At 45.2% G+C, this 19732-nt stretch overlaps 1 protein-coding gene across 1 annotated transcript in view; it reads left to right on the plus strand.

The window, feature by feature from the left end:
- The window catches only part of TMEM208 (transmembrane protein 208), a 46400-nt gene extending 37079 nt beyond the window's left edge, over nucleotides 1-9321 (plus strand). Inside the window, exon 6 of the mRNA XM_069739673.1 lies at nucleotides 9013-9321. Within this exon, the coding sequence (XP_069595774.1) occupies nucleotides 9013-9153 (141 nt within the window). The 3' untranslated portion in view covers nucleotides 9154-9321. The remainder of the gene's footprint in view (nucleotides 1-9012) is intronic.
- The last annotated feature ends 10411 nt before the right edge of the window (nucleotides 9322-19732 follow it).

Here is a 19732-nt window from a genome sequence, read left to right on the forward strand (position 1 = left end):
ACTGTTTTTTTTTTTTTTATTTTTTCAGGGAGAATTTAGAAAAAAAAAATAAAAATGATTTTTTAAGGAAGAATTTAGAAAACAAAATAAAAAGTGATTTTTTGAGAGAGGATTTAAAAACCAAATAAAAAAAAAAAAAAATAGGCTTTCTATGGCCCACTACGTGAGATGGCACACACAGGGATGGCACTCAAGCAGAAATGCCAATCTTAATCTCCCACAGCTTTTTTTTTTTAGGGAGAATTAAAAAAAAAAACAAAAAAAAAAAACACAGGGACTGTCCTACAATTACTATCTCCCTGCAGTAATCTCAGCCAGGTATGGCAGGCAGCAATAAGGAGTGGACTGCTGCACAAATGAAATCAAAAGTGTGGACAAACAAACAAGATAGCTGTGCAGAAAGGAAGGAACAAGAGGATTTGTGCTTTGAAAAAAGCAGTTGGTTTGCACAGCGGCGTACACACAGCAATGCAGCTATCAGGGAGCCTTCTAGGGCAGCCCAATGAGCTACAGCGCTGAGGAAAAAAAAAAAAAATGTAGCTTCCACTGTCCCTGCACACCGAAGGTGGTGTTGGGCAGTGGAAATCGCTACAGCACAAGCGGTTTGGTGGTTAATGGACCCTGCCTAACGCTATCCCTGCTTCTGACGAAGCGGCAGCAACCTCTCCCTAAGCTCAGATCAGCAGCAGTAAGATGGCGGTCGGCGGGAACGCCCCTTTATAGCCCCTGTGACGCCGCAGACAGCAAGCCAATCACTGCAATGCCCTTCTCTAAGATGGTGGGGACCAGGACCTATATCATCACGCTGCCCACACTCTGCGTTTACCTTCATTGGCTGAGAAATGGCGCTTTTCGCGTCATTGAAACGCGACTTTGGCGCGAAAGTCACGTACCGCATGGCCGACCCCGCACAGGGGTCGGGTTGGGTTTCATGAAACCCGACTTTGCCAAAAGTCGGCGACTTTTGAAAATGAACGATCCGTTTCGCTCAACCCTAATCCTGAATTTTCGCATCTCCAGAATTTACAAGACCCAGGTTTCTGGAAACAATATAATATAACAACACTCAATCAGATCTTTGAAAATCAAATTTTATTATCATTTGAACAATTTCATATAAAATATGTAATCCCTCATAGGGATATTTATAGATACCTACAGCTGACACATGCCATAACGTACCAATTCCCGCTTCCTAGAATGCGAATATCTAGATATCCACTAATAGGAATATTGTCAACCCAGGGACCTACAGGAGCGATTTCCTCTCTTTATACCTTCTTGTTAAATGTATGTATTCACAACTTTTGCTCAACAATAAACAAGATATTGCTCCCCCAAAACAGGGGGCAACTGGTACCATACACAGAACAGCTATCACAAAAGGTGTGATCAGAGAATGACACAATGATCTCACAATGGTACTATATAAAATATCAATTTTATTAAATATCTGTTAATAACATTAAAAACATATGAATCACTACATAAAGAAAGGTGCAAATCCTCAACAATAAGAGGAACTATATAGCCTGAGTTGGACACCACTATACCAGGCCAAACACACAGTTTAGACAATAAGTCGCATGATGCTATTAGATGTTAAGCGGGAGAATTAACCTATGTGGTCTATCATATCATATAGTCTCATGGAACCCACTAAGAGTCTCCATGTGATTACTGATAAATAATAGAGTATCCCCAATAGGGAAATACATGGACCCGTATCATGGTTTTTACCCCCTATCTTATACATGAAATTCTGACGACATGTAGAGACAGGTATATTACCTCTAAGTAGACCTGGTGTGTGCTCCTCGGCGTCCCTCTGACGTCACCGCTCTGCTTTCCGGCCGCTGTGCTCACAGTGAGTGCAGGAAAGCACAGCGCCGGGGACAGACAGCGGAAGGTAAGTATGAAGTGTTAGTTTTTTTTTACTTTTAGGATGGTAACCAGGGTAAACATCGGGTTACTAAGTGCGGCCCTGCGCTTAGTTACCCGATGTTTACCCTGGTTACCAGTGAAGACATCGCTGGATCGGTGTCACACACGCCGATCCAGCGATGTCAGCGGGAGTCCAGCGACGAAATAAAGTTCTGGACTTTCCTCAGCGACCAACGATCTCCCAGCAGGGGCCTGATTGTTGGTCGCTGTCACACAGAACGATTTCCTTAACTATATCGTTGCTACGTCACAAAAAGCAACGATATCGTTAACGATCTCGTTCAGTGTGACGGTACCTTAAGTGTGTTTTTTTTTTTTTACCTTGTCCCTTTGGTGTTTGTCACTTCCCCCTGTGTGTATTATCTGCAGAGGTGAGGCTAGTGCTCCTTGCCGTCCAGTGCACTAACCAGGGCAGTAATAGATGACCACTAGGGACAAGGTATCCTGAAGGCGACGGGAGGAAAGACCCTCATAGGGTGATAGGGGAGTGCAGCGACAGGCTCAGGTTTGAGCTCAAGTGGTGACCATCCCCATTCCTTACGGGTAGGGCCTTATCACCTTTTTAATCCCGTTGTTTGTGAGTTGTGCCTTCCGTTGACCGACCACCTGTTTGGTCGAGTCACTCAGTGACATTATCACCAACCATCACATTTTTTCCAGTGAGCCATGGCTCAAATTCAGGCCTTTGCCCAACTGATCCAGACCCTCACTAATGAGCTTAAGAAGCTGCGGGGTCAGGTAACGCAACAGCTTCAGCAGTTGACGGGGATCTGGGCTTCGGCTCAGTTGCAGGCGCAACCAGAACCCAAAATGTCTCTCCCTGACTGTTTCTCTGGAGGGAGAGATAAGTTTATAGTATTTAAAGAAGCCTGCAAGTTGTATTTCAGGCTTTGCCCTCGTTCTTCAGGGAATGAGGAACACCGTGTGGGGATAATAATCTCACTTCTCAAGGGTGATCCCCAATCCTGGGTCTTCTCCCTGCCGACCGGTTCACCATCTTTACAGTCGGTGGCGTTTTTTTGTAGCATTGACGCTGGTATATGGGGGTCCTGATGGCATCTCTCTGGCTGAGTCTCGACTCTGCAAAATCAAGCAGGGGGGCTGGCCGGCTGAGGAGTACTGCTCAGAGTTCAGGAGGTGGGCCACTGACACGCAGTGGAAAGACCTTGCTCTTAGGAGCCATTTTTGTCAGGGTCTGTCACCTAGGCTACAAGATACTCTGGTGCAGTAGACTGCTCCCAGGGCGTTGGAAGCCTCTATGTTCCTTGCTATCCGGGTGGATATATGCTTTGGGAGAGAGATATACCAAATCTGCCCTCTGTTGTCCTTTCTAGGGAGGATGACACAGCGGCGCAGACGGACGAACCTATGCAAGTGGGAGGAGTGTCATCTCAAACGGGGTTGCCTGCGGTTCACCGTGGTATGGGGGCATGTTTTTACTGTGGGCAGACTGGTCGTTTTATCATTGTCTGCCCAGCTTGTGCCAAAATACCATCACCATCTCAAAAGCCGCGTCCCCCTGATCGTGTGGAGGGAGGCGACCAGAGTGTATATTTCCTCCATCTTCTCGTCTGTTAGTGATGAGCGAATATACTCGTTACTCGAGATTTCTCGACCATACTCGGGGGTCCTCCGAGTATTTTTTAGTGCTCGGAGACTTAATGATTTACATCTGTTAGCCAGCATAAGTACATGTGGGGGTTGCCTGGTTAGGTTGATAATTACAGGTAGACCTGCTCACCGTATGAGGGTATGTGAGACATGACGCTATAGAGCTAGATGTGACATCTGCCATGAAACAGCAGACTGAGTTGCAGGATTGGACATGTTTCTGCTCTCTCCAGATACGACACAATTAATGGTATGATAATTGTAGGTTCATTGTCAACTTGTTTTAGAATCCCCCGACTCCTTCTACAGGACTGCCATATATAAATAACCCGGTAATATGGGCTTTATAAAATAGCAGATGGAAATACATATACCGTATATACTCGAGTATAAGCCGAGATTTTCAGCCCATTTTTGGGGGCTGAAAGTCCCCCTCTCGGCTTATACTCTAGTCATACCCAGGGGTCGGCAGGGGAGGGGGAGCGGGGGCTGTCTTCCCCGGCGCCCCAGCTTCTTCCTGTACTGAGCGGTCACATGGTACCGCTCATTACAGTAATGAATATGCGGCTCCACCTCCCATAGGGGTGGAGCCGCATATTCATTACTGTAATGAGCGGTAATGGTGACTGCTCAGTACAGGAAGAAGCTGTGGCGCCGGGGAAGCAGGGACTGCACCGCGCCAGGAGTAGGTAAGTATACGGGGAGGGGAGCTGCTGCATTTTCCACCCTAGGCTTATACTCGAGTCATTAAGATTTCCCAGTTTTTTTGTGGCAAAATTAGGGGGGTCGGCTTATACTCGAGTATATACGGTATTTAATTCTGCTGAAATTAAAAATAAAAAGTGTTTTAATTAGAGAAGAGCAAATATTTCAATCTTCGGTTCGGATTACGATTGCAAAAATTTGCAATATTTGCTGATTTATTCGTTGAATATTCGTCGAACATAGCCAAACGTCATTAAAGTCAATGGGAGGCAAAAACAGTCTCATACAGAACTCCTTTAAACGGTCCAAAAAGCTACCAAAACACATGAAATTGAGGGACAGACACCAGGAATGTGGCCTCAATTCATCCACAGTAGAAATTGTAGCATGGCACTGCAGCAATCAGCCAGACATGAGGTATCAGGGTCTGGAACAGCATTTACAGCTTTCAATTGAACGTCCCAGTAAGACGAGGTGGGTGAGGGATCGGTGTAGGCCTGCTCTGCTGGGAGCCCTGATACCACATGTAACACCTCTACCTGCTTTCATGCTCCGCCACGCTCAGGTGGCACAAATATCAGTTTCGTAAACTATTATTGTCAGAAAAATTTAAGGACAGTAACACGGGTAGTTGAGTCCAAGGAATTGGAGTCCTTGCGGAATCGGAGGTCTACTGCTACAGGCAACACACATGAAGGAGACCCAACCATGAGTGTTCACATTTTCAAAAGCTACTGGCAGACACCAACAAAATGGCATCAATTTCACCACAGTAGAAATAGTATAATGGGGATCGACATCTTTTCCACGACAGCCAACCCAGCAGATGGAGACACCCAACCAGGAATGTTCACATTTCAAGCAATTAATGGCAGACACCAACAAAATGGCATCAATTTCACCTAAGTAGAAATTGAATAGGGACCGACAGATCTTCCACTACAGTCAACCCAGCAGATGGATACCCAACCAGGAGTGTTCACATTTCCACAAATTTAACAGCAGCAGGCACAGAAGCCACGCTAAAGATATAACAGACTGCAATTTTCGCAAGATCAAGTGCAGCACATAAAAACTTCAACATCACCTAGTCTGTAGGGTCTGACATTGGGGTGCAAAAGTCCTTGGAGATTCCTGACTTGTTCATCTTGATGAAAGTTAGCCGGTCTACACTTTCAGGGGACAGCCGGCTGCGCTTATCCGTCAGGACACCACCAGCAGTGCTGAAGACACGTTCTGAGAGAATGCTGTCTGCTGGGCACGATAAAACCTCCAAGGCATGTGAGGCAAACTCAGGCCACTCATCCATTTTGGAAGACCAAGAGGTGAAAGGGTCCAAACTGTCCCTGATGGTATTGATATTCAGTTCTAGATACTCCTGCACCGTCCTCTCCATTCTTTCACTACTTGTAAGACTTGGACTCTGTTGTGCTGGTGGATGAGTTGGTCAAAAAAAGTGTCAAAGGACTCACAGAAATTTTCTTCCATTTCCACCTCTGCTGCTGATGCTGCTGCTGCTACTAATGTTTTGGCGTTGACAAATTGAGGTGCTGGGAGTTGGAAGTCTAGAGCTTCGATTTGAACTGTGTGCTTCACTGCTGTATTAGAGAAAAGCTCTCCTAAGGTTGTGTAAAAGCATGTTTTAATACTCCAGCATTCGCTGGTCCCTTTCAAGGGCAGGAAGCATCTGGCGAAATTTGATTTAATAACGTGGATCTAACAGTGGCAGCCCAGTAGTCAGCTGTATTCCTAATCATAACTATACGGGGATCTTGTGGCAGAAGAAGGCACTCATATGTCGGGCTGTACCATGAGGTCCAAGCCCATGATGTGTTGGTGGCTAGGTAACACTGATGCTTGTGTTTTCTGTCCCCTCTCGCCAACCACGAACAACAGAGAGGGATGATTATCCTCTTCATCTTCTGAAAGTTGTTCTCCCATCACCTCTTCCCCCTCCGTTTGTTCCTCGGATCTTGCACCTTCACTAACAGTTTGTCTGTTATCACCAGCCCCCCTCGATCGCAATAATCCACCATCCCTTGGCATCCACCTGTGTGACGACAGTCTTAAATTTAGAGACAATGTTATCCCTTTCGCATTCTTCTCTGCTTCCTCTTCTTCTTCTGGGACCACCATCTCCCGCAGGCAATTCAAAGTCTGCTGCAACATATGAATGACCGGAATAGTGATGCTGATAATGGAGTCGTCAGCGCTAATCATCTTAGTAGCCATTTCAAAACTGTGCAGAAGGGTGCAGAGGTCCTTAATCTGTGCCCACTCTGTAAACGTGATATTCGCCACCTCTGTACTGCATTGGCCAAGGCTATACAACATGACATACTGCGTCAGGGCTCGTTGCTGCTGCCACAGTCGATGCAACATGTGCAAAGTGGAATTCCACCGTGTCGGCACATCACATATCAACCTGTTAGCTGGCATGGACTAAGGCCTCTGTATCGATGCAAGTCAATGACCTGAGGGGTGCAAATGGCGGAAGTGAGCACACTGCTTTCGTGCCTTCTGAAACATCTCACCCAGGCCAGGATGGTGGTGGGGAAAACGTTGTACCACCAGGTTGAGGATGTGAACAATGGGTCAAGGTACGGGTGATGTCTGCGACATGCTATTGTAGCGCAGGCATAGCTTTCTTAGAAATATAATGGTGACTGGGCAACTGGTACTGGGAGACAGCAATGGCCATCAGATTTCGGAAACTGTCTGTATCTACCAGGCGGAAAGGCAGCGCATTTCCGTGGCCAACAGATTGGAGAAGGTGGAGTTCAACCTCTTAGCTTTGTCATGTGTAGGATGAAACAATCTTTTACGTGACCACAACTGCGGGACCGTGGGCTGGCTGCATTGCTGTGAGAGGGTGGAGTACGGTGAACCGGACAAACTGCTGGACTGTGAGAGAGGTGCAGGCGGCGATGTTATGATTGATTGAAAAAGTTGTGATGTGCTTGTTCTCCCAGACCAGCAGGCATGTGTCCTCTCCCATTACAGATTCATGTCTGTTACAGCACGCATGTCTGTTTACAAGGTTTTGGGGTCGGAGACATGCATCACAAAACTTTGCACTTTAACCAATAAGGAGGAAGAAGCAGCAGTTGCGATTGATTGAGCAGCTGATGGTTGTTGAGGTCCGCATTTTAGCGCAGTGGGATTCCCAGAGTAAAGCTCATGTCAAGGTTTATTCATGTAGTAGTCAAATTATTGCACTTTTTCCCCTCTACTCAATTTTTTTTTTTTGCAATGTTGGCAAATTATGTGATTTTGTCTCATCCTTTGCGGTGTCAAAAAAGGCCCAGTCTAGGCAACCCTTGCTGCCACTGTGAGCTGCAGACCTGCGGACGCTGCTGCCTCAGCCACAGTTGTGGCTGAGGATGCATTGCTCGTTGTGGCTGCATCGCTGCGTGTCTGCAACATACTGTGCAACGTAACCTCCATATCTTCCTCCTCCTCCACCTCAGAAGACCTACTCAGCTGCTTGCCTCTGTGTTCACGCCAACTGCACAATAGAAGCAGTGCACAACACACTTGTAGGGCAGGTGCCCTGCTGGCTTTGTCTGTGGACCTCAGTAATGGCAAAAATAAAATCTGCTGGAAGGTCGATTTCACAGCCATACAGGACACTACCTTTCTAAACTAACTGAGTAATAAACAACCGCCTAGCTAAAATCTAGCTGCTAACAGTGCTGGTGTCAGGAGCAGCCTCTCTGGCTGTTAGTGTCAAAATGGTTCTAAAACAAGATGTCCTCTATTTATATGGAGAGAGACTTATGGTTTTCGCAGCCAATGACACAAGCCGTTGTGTCAGGACATTGTGGATGTTTCCTGCGCCCTGATTGGCTAGCCGCAATCTGGACACATAAAGTTAAAAATAAAAAAGCATTTCCAAGAACGCAGCACCTCTAAGCTCAAAAACCCACCTCCCCTCATCAAACGCGAGCCAAGCGCTCAGGATACACCACCGTTATCGTAGCCAAAGTGTTCACAATACTTAAGTAGCAACTCAAATATTTTCCCGCACTTGTTAACAAATATTTCCAATTTTTAGAAAACTTTCCTTGTGTTTCCGATCACAAATCCGGATGAGCCATATTCTTTATGATTTTATGTTTGGCGATCGTTTTTCAAACAAATTGGCTCATCACTAGTTATGATAACGTGGAGATCCATATAGTGTTTTACAGTCATGTGCTTGAGGAGGTACGATCCCCACAACATGGTTTTAGTTATCTATTTTTTTTATCCCCCTTCCTTTTTTACACTAAGGATTTTTATGAACTAACAAATTTATATATATTTGTTAGCTGCCCCATTATTAAGTCTCTAGGGTCACTTTCAGCAGGTCACTAGTTTACTGCAGTAAAAATCACCAGCCGACTAATTCTTTGCTTTCAAACTCTTCAGTTCTTGGCGCCTGTTTTATTTTTTTCTGTATTATTATTATACCATGTACGCCTGTATTACCTTGTTTATATATGGTGGTCCTGAAGGAGTCGGTGGACACCTTGACAATAAACCTACAGTATTATCATACCACTTGTTGTGTCGTATTCCAGAAAGCGCACAAACACGTTCAATCCTGCTACTCAAAGAAAGTGCACATAAGTGTGTGTCATGTCTTGTGTTATTCCGCAGAGGATTATTAGCACCAGATTTATGTACAATGTATTACTATGTGTGATGGGCAGTATGGCTGCCATCGGTGGCAGTGGTGACCATTGACTTCTTTCCTTCCTTCCGCAGGCTCCTGGACGTGCTCTGTATTTGCTTTGGGTAAATGTTCTTGGCCCTTGGTTCTCAGCAGATTCATCCTCAGCCGCTCCACAAGAACAGAATGAAAAACGACAGCGACGGCAGGAAAGGCGGCAGATGAAGCGCTTCTAAACCCAGCAATGTGCAGACTGGAAAAGGACAATGTCTCGTTCTGCTCTTCATGTCTGATATGTGGAGGCTTTTCTATGCAAGACTTCCAGTGGTTCCTGGGCAAGGCGTGTACCTATAGCGCGTCGGGCTTGTCCAATGCTGCTAATAATAAAGTTTTCACAGCACAGAGCTCCAGTCACTGGTATCTTTCATCTCTTACCTGCACATTTCCAGAGAAGTGACACATCATCCTGGAACTATTATGTTGGGAGTGTCATAAAAAGCATGGAGCATGCCCAGTTCCTGGCACTGACCTATCATTAGTATGGGACCTAAGAGAACGTTAGAGGCTTGTACTCCTTCGTGGCCACCACCCGATATACTGACCGTTCAGCAGGTGACGTGTGATCCCTTGTGGCCACAACCGATAGTGATCGTTTATCGGGTTATGTGTGATTTATACAGCTATAAACCTAAGCTACATAATGCTATTTATATGTTTATCAGAGATGTGTTAACGAAGTACCTTGTGATGTCTCCGTGCACTATTGCTGTTTGTTTACTGCAGGGTATTTGCTCACTTTGTATTAGGTTTTGGAGGATCCGTCAAAGCCTTGGACACGTATGGGTGGTGGACCATTTCAGCAAGATGGGTCACTTGTTTCCTCTACTAAAATTGCCTACAGCTAAGCGTTCAGTTCCATTGTTTCTCTCAAATCATGTAGTTACATGGTCATTTGTAAAAACATTATTTCTGGGAGAGGGTTCGGTTTATGGTTGGCGTTTGGCGTAGTTTTTGCTCCAGCTTAGGAATTAAGCTTTTATTCTCTTCAGGTTATCATCTTGAGACTAATGGTCATATGGAGAGAATGAACCATCTATTGAAGAAGACTGGTTGGATTTTCGTTCTCTGGCTGCGTTCACTCTCAATAACCGCACCTCTACTGCTGACCGTGCCTCTCTTTTTTTTTTTTGTGTGTGGGGGTCTTCATCCAGTTTTTGTAAAATTGTCTATGTTGCAATCTATGCGCCCAGAGAAGGAAACATATTATTCTTGTTTGATTAAGGTCTGGAGAGAAGTAGAAAAAGGTCTTTTGATAACTTGCGATTGCAGACGTAGGAGGATTCCTCTCTTTAATCCCCTACTGACCTCAGGCAGAATAGTAAGTCCCATGGCAGTATCCCCGCTTTGATGTGGGCTCCGGCGGTGAGCCCGCATCAAAGCCGGGACATGTCTGCTGTTTTGAACAGCTGACATGTGCCTGCAATAGGCACAGGCGGAATCGCGATCCGTCCGCACCTATTAACTAGTTAAATGCCGCTGTCAAACGCTGACTGCAGCATTTCACAAGCCCTTCCGGCCATTGGGCCAGAAATGCGCACACCGACGTGATCGGGGGTCAGCGGTGCATCAGCATGACAACCAGAGGTCTCCTGACGACCTCTATGGTTGTTGATGCCAGATTGCTGTGAGCGCCACCCTGTGGTTGGCGCTCATAGGAATGCAGCAATTCTACTACATAGGGGCAATCTGAGCATCGCTCCTATGTAGCAGAGCCGATCAGGCTATGCCAGCTTCTAGCTTCCCATGGAGGCTATTGAAGCATGGCAAAAGTAAAAAAAAAAAAAAAAAAAATTTGTTAAAAATTTGAAACAAAAAAAAATAAAAGTTGAAATTGCCCCTTTTTCGCTTCATTCAAAATAAAACAATGAAAAAAAATCAAACCTACATATTTGGTATCGCCACATTCAGAATCGCCGATCTATCAACAAAAAACAAATTAACCTGATTGATAAACAGCGTAGCGAGAAAAAAGTAGAAACCCCAGAATTACTTCTTTTGCTCGCTGCGACCTTGCATTAAAATGCAATAACGGGCGATCAAAAGCACGTATCTGCACCAGAATGGTATTAAAAACGTCAGCTCGGCACCCAAAAAAATAAGCCCTCAACCGACCCCAGATCACGAAAAATGGAGACGCTACGGGTATCGGAAAATGGTGCCATTTTTTTATTTACAAAGTTTTGAATTTTTTTTCACCACTTAGATAACTAATAACCTAGACATGTTTGGTGTCTATGAACTCGTAATGACCTGAAGAATCATAATGGGAGGTCAGTGTGGGATTGCACTTTTTTTGCAATTTCACTGCACTTGGAATTTTTTTCCTGTTTTCTAGTACATGACATGCTAAAACCAATGATGTTGTTCAAAAGTACTACTCGTCCTGCAAAAAAATAAGCTCTCACATGGCCATATTGATGGAAAATAAAAAAGTTATGGCTCTGGGAAGGAGGGGAGCGAAAAACCCTAAACCAAAAAAAAACTCTGGGGGTTAAGGTTTATATTAACCCCTTAACGACCGCCAATACGCCTTTTAACGGTGGCATATAAGGGTACTTAAACCACAGCGCCGTTAATTAACGGGGCTGTGTAAAAAGTGTATAGCGCCCGCCAGAGTCGGATTTTCTATGGGGTCTCGGTTGCTGGGGGTAGCCGAGACCCCATAGAACATGATTCGGGTCAGTTTTTACGAACGCCGGTAATTAACCGTTTACTGGAGGCCGCAAAAAAAGAAAAACACAATTTCCCATTTAATTTCTCTGTCCTCCGATGTGACCGCACATCAGAGAACAGAGAAATAGGGTCCCCGATCGCCCCTGATACTCATCTCCCCCGATGCTCTTTGTGGTTCCTGATGGGCGCCACCATCTTTTTCCAGCGCCCGCCGGCACCCGACAGATCTTTGGAGTCTCGGCTGCCCGGGGTAGCCCAGACCCCAAAGAACATGATCAGGGTCGGTTTTTACCGACCCCTGTTTTGCGATTGCCGGTAATTAACCGTTTATCGGCGACTGCAAAAAAAGCGGTGTGTCATTCTCTGTCCTCTGATGTGATCGCACATCAGAGGACAGAGAAATAGGGGGATCAGGGACCCTGTTATTCTTACCAGTGTCCCTGGATCTTCCTGCGTCCCCGTGATCTGCCAGCCGGCAGAGGAAGATTCTTCCTCTTGTTTTATTTTGGCAACTGTGAGATCCTATCACAGTGATAAAAATTAAAAAAATAGTAAATAACCCCCCCCCCCCTTTATCACCCCCTTAGTTAGGAAAAAACAATAACATAATAACAAATGTATGTGTTTCCATTTTCCAATTAGGGTTAGGGTTGGTGCTAAAGTTAGGGTTGGGGCTAAAGTTAGGGTTAGGGTTGGGACTAAATTTAGGGTTAGAGTTTGGATTAGGGTTAAGGTTGGGATTAGGGTTTGTATTAGGGTTGGTGCTAAAGTTAGGGTTAGGGTTGGGGCTAAAGTTAGGGTTAGAGTTGGGGTTAGGGTTGGCAGTAGGGTTACATTTGGTTAGGGGTGTATTGGGGTTAGGGTTGAGATTATGATTAGGGGTGTGTTGGATTTAGGGATTTGGTTGGGGTTAGGGGTGTTTTGGCGATAGGGTTGTGATTAGGGTTAGGGGTGTCTTGGGGTTAGGGTTTTGATTAGGGTTATGGATTAGGGTTAGGGGTGTGCTGGGGTTAGGGTTGGAGTTAGAATTGGGGGGTTTCCACTGTTTAGGTACATCAGGGGGTCTCCAAACGTGACAGCCAATTTTGCGCTCAAAAAGTCAAATGGTGCTCCCTCCATTATGAGCTCTGCCGTGCGCCCAAATAGTGGTTTACCCCCACATATGGGGTATTGGCGTATTCAGGACTAATTGGACAAGAACTTTTGGGGTCCAGTTTCTCCTATTACCCTTTCAAAAATAAAAAAAAAATGGGGGGCTAAAAAATGATTTTTGTGGGAAAAAAATGATTTTTTATTTTCACGGCTCTGCACCAAACTTCTGTGAAGCACTTGGGCGTTCAAAATGCTCACCACATATCTAGATAAGTTCCTTGGGGGGGGCTAGTCTACAAAATATGGTTACTTATGGGGGGTTTCTACTGTTTAGGTACATCAGGGGCTCTGCAAAAGCAACATAATTCCCGCAGACCATTCTATCAGTCTGCATTTCAAATCGGTGCTCCTTTCCTTCCAAGCTCTGCCATGCGCCCAAACAGTGGTCCTCCCCACATATGGGGTATCGGCGTACTCAGCATAAATTGCACAATAAATTAATTTTGGGGTCCAATTTCTCTTGTTACCCTTGTGAAAGTAAAAATTTTGGAGTGAAAAGATCATTTTTGTGAAAAAAAAAAAAGATTTTTTATTTTCATGGCTCTACATTATAAACTTCTGTGAAGCAGTTGGGGGTTCATAGTGCTCACGACACATCTAGATAAGCTCTTTGGGGGGTCTAGTTTCCAAAATGTGCTCACTTGTGGGGGGGTTCTACTGTTTAGGCACATTGCAAATGCAACATGACGCCCGAAGACCATTCCATCAAAGTCTGAATTTTAAAACGTCACTACTTCCCACTACTTGCCCAAACAGTGGTCCCCCCCCCCCCTCCACATATGGGGTATCAGCATACTCAGGACAAACCTGGACAACAAATTTAGGGGTCCAAATTTTCCTGTTACCCTTGAGAAAATAAAAAATTGCGAGCTAAAAAATCATTTTTGAGGATTTTTTTATTTTCACGGCTCTACGTTATAAATTTCTGTGAAGCACTTGGGGGTTCAAAGTGCTCACCACACATCTAGATAAGTTCCTTGGGGGGGGGGTCTAGTTCCCAAAATGGTGTCACTTGTGGGGTGGTTTCCACTGTTTAGGCACATCAGGGGCTCTCCAAACGCGACATGGCATCCGATCTCAATTCCAGCCAATTCTGCATTGAAAAAGACAAACCGAACTCCTTCTCTTCCAAGCTCTGCCGTGCGCCCAAACAGTGGTTTACCCCCACATATGGGGTATCGAAGTATTCAGGAGAAATTGCACAACAACGTTTGACGTCTAATTTCTCCTGTTACCCTTGTAAAAATAAAAATTTGGGGGTGAAAAGATCATTTTTGTAGGAAAAAATGCAATTTTTATTTTCACAGCTCTACGTTATAAACTTCTGTGAAGCACCTGGGAGTTTAACCCCTTTATCCCCAAGGGTGGTTTGCATGTTAATGACCAGGCCAATTCTTACAATTCTGACCACTGTCCCTTTATGAGGTTATAACTCTGGAACGCTTCAACGGATCCCGGTGATTCTGACATTGTTTTCTCGTGGCATATTGTACTTCATGATAGTGGTAAAATTTCTTTGATATTACCTGCGTTTATTTGTGAAAAAACGTCAAATTGGCGAAAATGTTGAAAATTTAGCAATTTCCAAATTTTAATTTTTATGCAATTAAATCACAGAGATATGTCACAGAAAATACTTAAGTAACATTTCCCACATGTCTACTTTACATCAGCACAATTTTGGAACCAAATTTTTTTTTTGTTAGGGAGTTATAAGGGTTAAAAGTTGACCAGCAATTTCTCATTTTTACAACACCATTTTTTTTAGGGACCACATCTCATTTGAAGTCATTTTGAGGGGTCTATATGATAGAAAATAACCAAGTGTGACACCATTCTAAAAACTGCACCCCTCAAGGTTCTCAAAACCACATTCAAGAAGTTTATTAACTCTTCAGGTGTTTCACAGGAATTTTTAGAATGTTTAAATAAAAATTAACATTTAATTTTTTTCACAAAAAATTTACTTCAGCTCCAATTTGTTTTATTTTACTAAGGGTAACAGGAGAAAATGGACCCCAAAAGTTGTACAATTTGTCCTGAGTATGCCGATACCCCATATGTGGGGGTAAACCACTGTTTGGGCGCATGGCAGAGCTCGGAAAGGAAGGAGTGCCATTTGACTTCTCAATGCAAAATTGACTGGAATTGAGATGGGACACCATGTTGTGTTTAAAGAGCCCCTGATGTGCCTAAACATTGAAACCCCCCACAAGTGACACCATTTTGGAAAGTAGACCCCCTAAGGAACTTATCTAGATGTGTGGTGAGCACTTTGACCCATTAAGTGATTCACAGAAGTTTAATGCAGAGCCGTAAAAATAAAAAAATCATATTTTTTCACAAAAATTATCTTTTTGCCCCCAATTTTTTATTTTCCCAAGGGTAAGAGAAGAAATTGGACCCCAAAAGTTGTACAATTTGTCCTTAGTACACTGATACCCCGTATGTGGGAGTAAACCACTGTTTGGGCGCATGGGAGAGCTCAGAAGGGAAGGAGCGCCGTTTGACTTTTCAATGCAAAATTGACTGGAATTGAGATGGGACGCCATGTTGCGTTTGGAGAGCCCCTGATGTGCCAAAACATTGAAACCCCCCACAAGTGACACCATTGTGGAAAGTAGACCCCCTAAGGAACTCATCTAGATGTGTTGTGAGAGCTTTGAACCCCCAACCGTTTCACTACAGTTTATAACGCAGAGCCATGAAAATAAAAAATCTTTTTTTTTCCACAAAAATTATTTTTTAGCCCCCAGTTTTGTATTTTCTCAAGGGTACCAGGAGAAATTGGACCCCAAAAGTTGTTGTCCAATGTGTCCTGAGTACGCTGTACCCAATATGTGGGGGGGGCACCATCGTTTGAGCTCATGGCACGGCAGAGCTCGGAAGGGAAGGAGCATGATTTGGAATGCAGACTTAGATGGATTGGTCTGCAGGCGTCACATTGCAGAGCCCCTAATGTACCTAAACAGTAGAAACCCCCCCAAAAGTGACCCCATATTGGAAACTAGACCCCCCAAGGAACTTGTTTAGATGTGTGGTGAGAACTTTGAGCCCCCAAGTGTTTCACTACAGTTAATAACACAGAGCCGTGAAAATAAAAAATCATTTTTTTCCACAAAATATATTTTTTAGCCCCCAGTTTTGTATTTTCCCAAGGGTAACAGGAGAAATTGGACCCCAAAGGTGTTGTCCAATGTGTCCTGAGTACGCTGATACCCCATATGTTGGGGTAAACCCCTGTTTGGGCACACGGGAGAGCTCGGAAGGGAAGGAGCACTGTTTTACTTTTTCAATGCAGAATTGGCTGGAATTGAGATCGGAGGCCATGTCGCATTTGGAGAGCCCCTGATGTGCCTAAACAGTGGAAACCCCCCAATTATAACCGAAACCCTAATCCAAACACATCCCTAAGCCTAATCCCAACGGTAACCCTAACCACACCCCCTAACCCTGACACACCCCTAACCCTAATCCCAACCAGACCCCTAACCCCAACTCACCCCTAACCCTGTTATGAACTGGTGTTTTAGGAGCAACATGGGACGAGCTCTGAAGGAGGTGGTACCTGTACTGACCGCTGTCCCTAAGCACAACACTAGAAGTAGCCGTGGGATGCTCCTATCACTCCCTAGGCACCTCGTCACAGCCTGAGAACTAACTACCCCTAAAGATAGAAACAGGAAAACTATCTTGCCTCAGAGAAAATCCCCAAAGGATAGATAGCCCCCCACAAGTAATGACTGTGAGTGGAGAGGGAAAAGACATACACAGAAAGAAATCAGGATGCAGCACAGGAGGCCAGTCTAGCTAAATAGATAGGACAGGAAAGAATACTGTGCGGTCAGTATTAAAAACTGCAAAAATCCACACAGAGTTTACAAAAATCTCCACACCTGACTAAAGGTGTGGAGGGTAAATCTGCTTCCCAGAGCTTCCAGCTTAACTGTATTAATCCATACAGACAAGCTGGACAAAAACATAGAAAGCACAGAACGAAAAAGTCCAAAACCCGTGGAGAGAAAAGAGCAAGCAAGGACTTAACTTTGCTGAACTGGTCAGGATATCAGGGAAATCCAAGAGAGATGTGAATCCAACCAGGAACCATTTACAAGTGGCACTGGCTGAAGAGAGAGCCAGGCATAAATAGCCGAGCAGAAAGACAATCAGTGGAGCAGCTGCAGACTGCTAAATCCAAGGAGCAGCCATACCACTTAAAACCACCGGAGGGAGCCCAAGAGCAGAACTCACAACAGTACCCCCCCCCCCTTGAGGAGGGGTCACCGAACCCTCACCAGAGCCCCCAGGCCGATCAGGACGAGCCAAGTGAAAAGCACGAACCAAATCGGCGGCATGGACATCGGAGGCAACAACCCAAGAATTATCCTCCTGGCCACAACCCTTCCACTTGACAAGATACTGGAGCCTCCGCCTCGAAAAGACGAGAATCCAAAATTTTCTCAAGCTCATATTCCAACTCTCCCTCAACCAACACCGGGGCAGGAGGATCAACCGAGGGAACAACGGGCACCACAAATCTCCGCAACAAAGATCTATGGAAAACATTATGAATGGCAAAAAAGGCTGGAAGAGCCAAACGAAAAGACACCGAATTGATAATTTCAGAAATCTTATAAGGACCAATAAACCGAGGCTTAAACTTAGGAGAAGAAACCTTCATAGGAACATGACGAGAAGACAACCAAACCAAATCCCCCACACGAAGCCGGGGACCAACACACCGACGGCGATTAGCAAAACATTGAGCCTTTTCCTGAGACCACGTCAAATTGTCCACCACTTGAGTCCAAATCTGCTGCAGCCTGTCCACCACAGAATCCACACCAGGACAATCAGAAGGCTCAACCTGCCCCGAAGAAAAACGAGGATGAAAACCAAAATTACAAAAGAAAGGTGAAACCAAAGTAGCCGAACTAGCCCGATTATTAAGGGCAAACTCGGCCAACGGCAAGAAAGCCACCCAATCATCCTGATCAGCAGACACAAAGCATCTCAAATAGGTTTCCAAAGTCTGATTAGTTCGCTCAGTTTGGCCATTAGTCTGAGGATGAAACGCCGAAGAAAAAGACAAATCAATGCCCATCCTAGCACAAAAGGCCTGCCAAAATCTAGAGACAAACTAAGAACCTCTGTCAGACACAATATTCTCCGGAATGCCATGCAAACGAACCACATGCTGAAAAAATAATGGAACCAGATCTGAGGAGGAAGGCAACTTAGGCAAAGGTACCAGATGGACCATTTTAGAGAATCTGTCACAAACAACCCAGATAACAGACATCTTCTGGGAAACGGGAAGATCCGAAATAAAATTCATGGAAATATGCGTCCAGGGCCTCTCAGGGACCGGCAAAGGCAAAAGCAACCCACTAGCGCGGGAAGAGCAAGGCTTGGCCCGGGCGCAAATCCCACAGGACTGCACAAAGGCACGCACATCGTGCGACAAGGAAGGCCACCAAATGGACCTAGCAAGCAAATCTCTGGTACCAAAAATCCCAGGATGACCAGCCAACACTGAACAATGAACCTCAGAAATTACCTTACTTGTCCATCTATCAGGAACAAGCAGCTTCCCCACAGGACAGCGGTCAGGTTTATCAGCCTGAAATTCCCGATACACCCGCCGCAAATCAGGTGAGATGGCAGAAAGAATCACCCCTTCCTTAAGAATGCCAACTGGCTCAAGGACTCCAGGAGAATCAGGCAAAAAACTCCTATAGAGGGCATCAGCCTTAACATTCTTAGATCCCGGAAGATACGAGACCACAAAATCAAAACGGGAGAAAAACAGGGACCATCGAGCCTGTCTAGGATTCAGCCGCTTGGCCGACTCGAGGTAAATCAGATTCTTATGATCAGTGAAGACCACAACGCGGTGCTTAGCTCCCTCAAGCCAATGTCACCACTCCTCAAACGCCCATCGCCACCGTGTCTGGAGGCAGTGCCCCTCACCCCGAACACCAGCGCTTTCAGCTTGTGGGTGCTACATCCTGATGTGCGGCCATTGCCCCACCATTACAGCACTCTAACTAGGCTCTATTTTACCTCCATTCTCTATAACGCAAGCTGTGGCGGCGCTTTTTGCACATTCTGTGCATCCCTGCTCTTTCTGAACCCAGCCCTACGGGCTTCTAACGGCACGTGACTGATGAAAGTCCTTATGGACTGAAACGTTTCAAGTGCTACAAACAAATCAAATCTTTCGCCGCTTAAGTTGAGTGCTAGACTTCTTTCTATTTTTCTTAGGGAACTTACAACCTGGAATCAAGTTAATAGCACAATCACAGTCCCTATGTGGAGGAAGGGAACTGGACTTGGGCTCATCAAATACATCCTGGAAGTCCGACAAAAACTCAGGGACCTCAGAAGAGGGGGAAGAGGAAATTGACATCAAAGGAACGTCTCTATGTACCCCTTGACAACCCCAACTAGTCACAGACCTAGTTTTCCAATCCAGCACCGGATTATGTTCCTGTAACCATGGAAAACCCAGTACAACAACATCATGCAGGTTATGCAACACCAGAAAACGGCAATTTTCCTGATGTGCAGGAGCCATGTACATGATCATCTGCGTCCAGTACTGAGGTTTATTCTTGGCCAATAGTGTAGCATCAATGCCCCTCAAAGGAATAGGGCTTTGCAAAGGCTCCAAGGAAAAACCACAGCGCCTGGCGAATTCTAAGTCCATTAAGTTCAGGGCAGCGCCTGAATCCACAAATGCCATGACAGAAAAGGACGACAATGAGCAAATCAGGGTCACAGATAAAAGAAATTTAGGCTGTACAGTACTGATGGTAACAGACCTAGCGACCCTCCTAGTACGCTTAGGGCAATCAGAAATAACATGAGCAGAATCACCACAGTAAAAACACAGCCTATTCTGACGTCTGAATTCCAGCCGTTCTG

Source organism: Ranitomeya imitator, chromosome 9 (genome assembly GCF_032444005.1).
Source record: "Ranitomeya imitator isolate aRanImi1 chromosome 9, aRanImi1.pri, whole genome shotgun sequence".
NCBI classification, from domain to species: domain Eukaryota; kingdom Metazoa; phylum Chordata; class Amphibia; order Anura; family Dendrobatidae; genus Ranitomeya; species Ranitomeya imitator.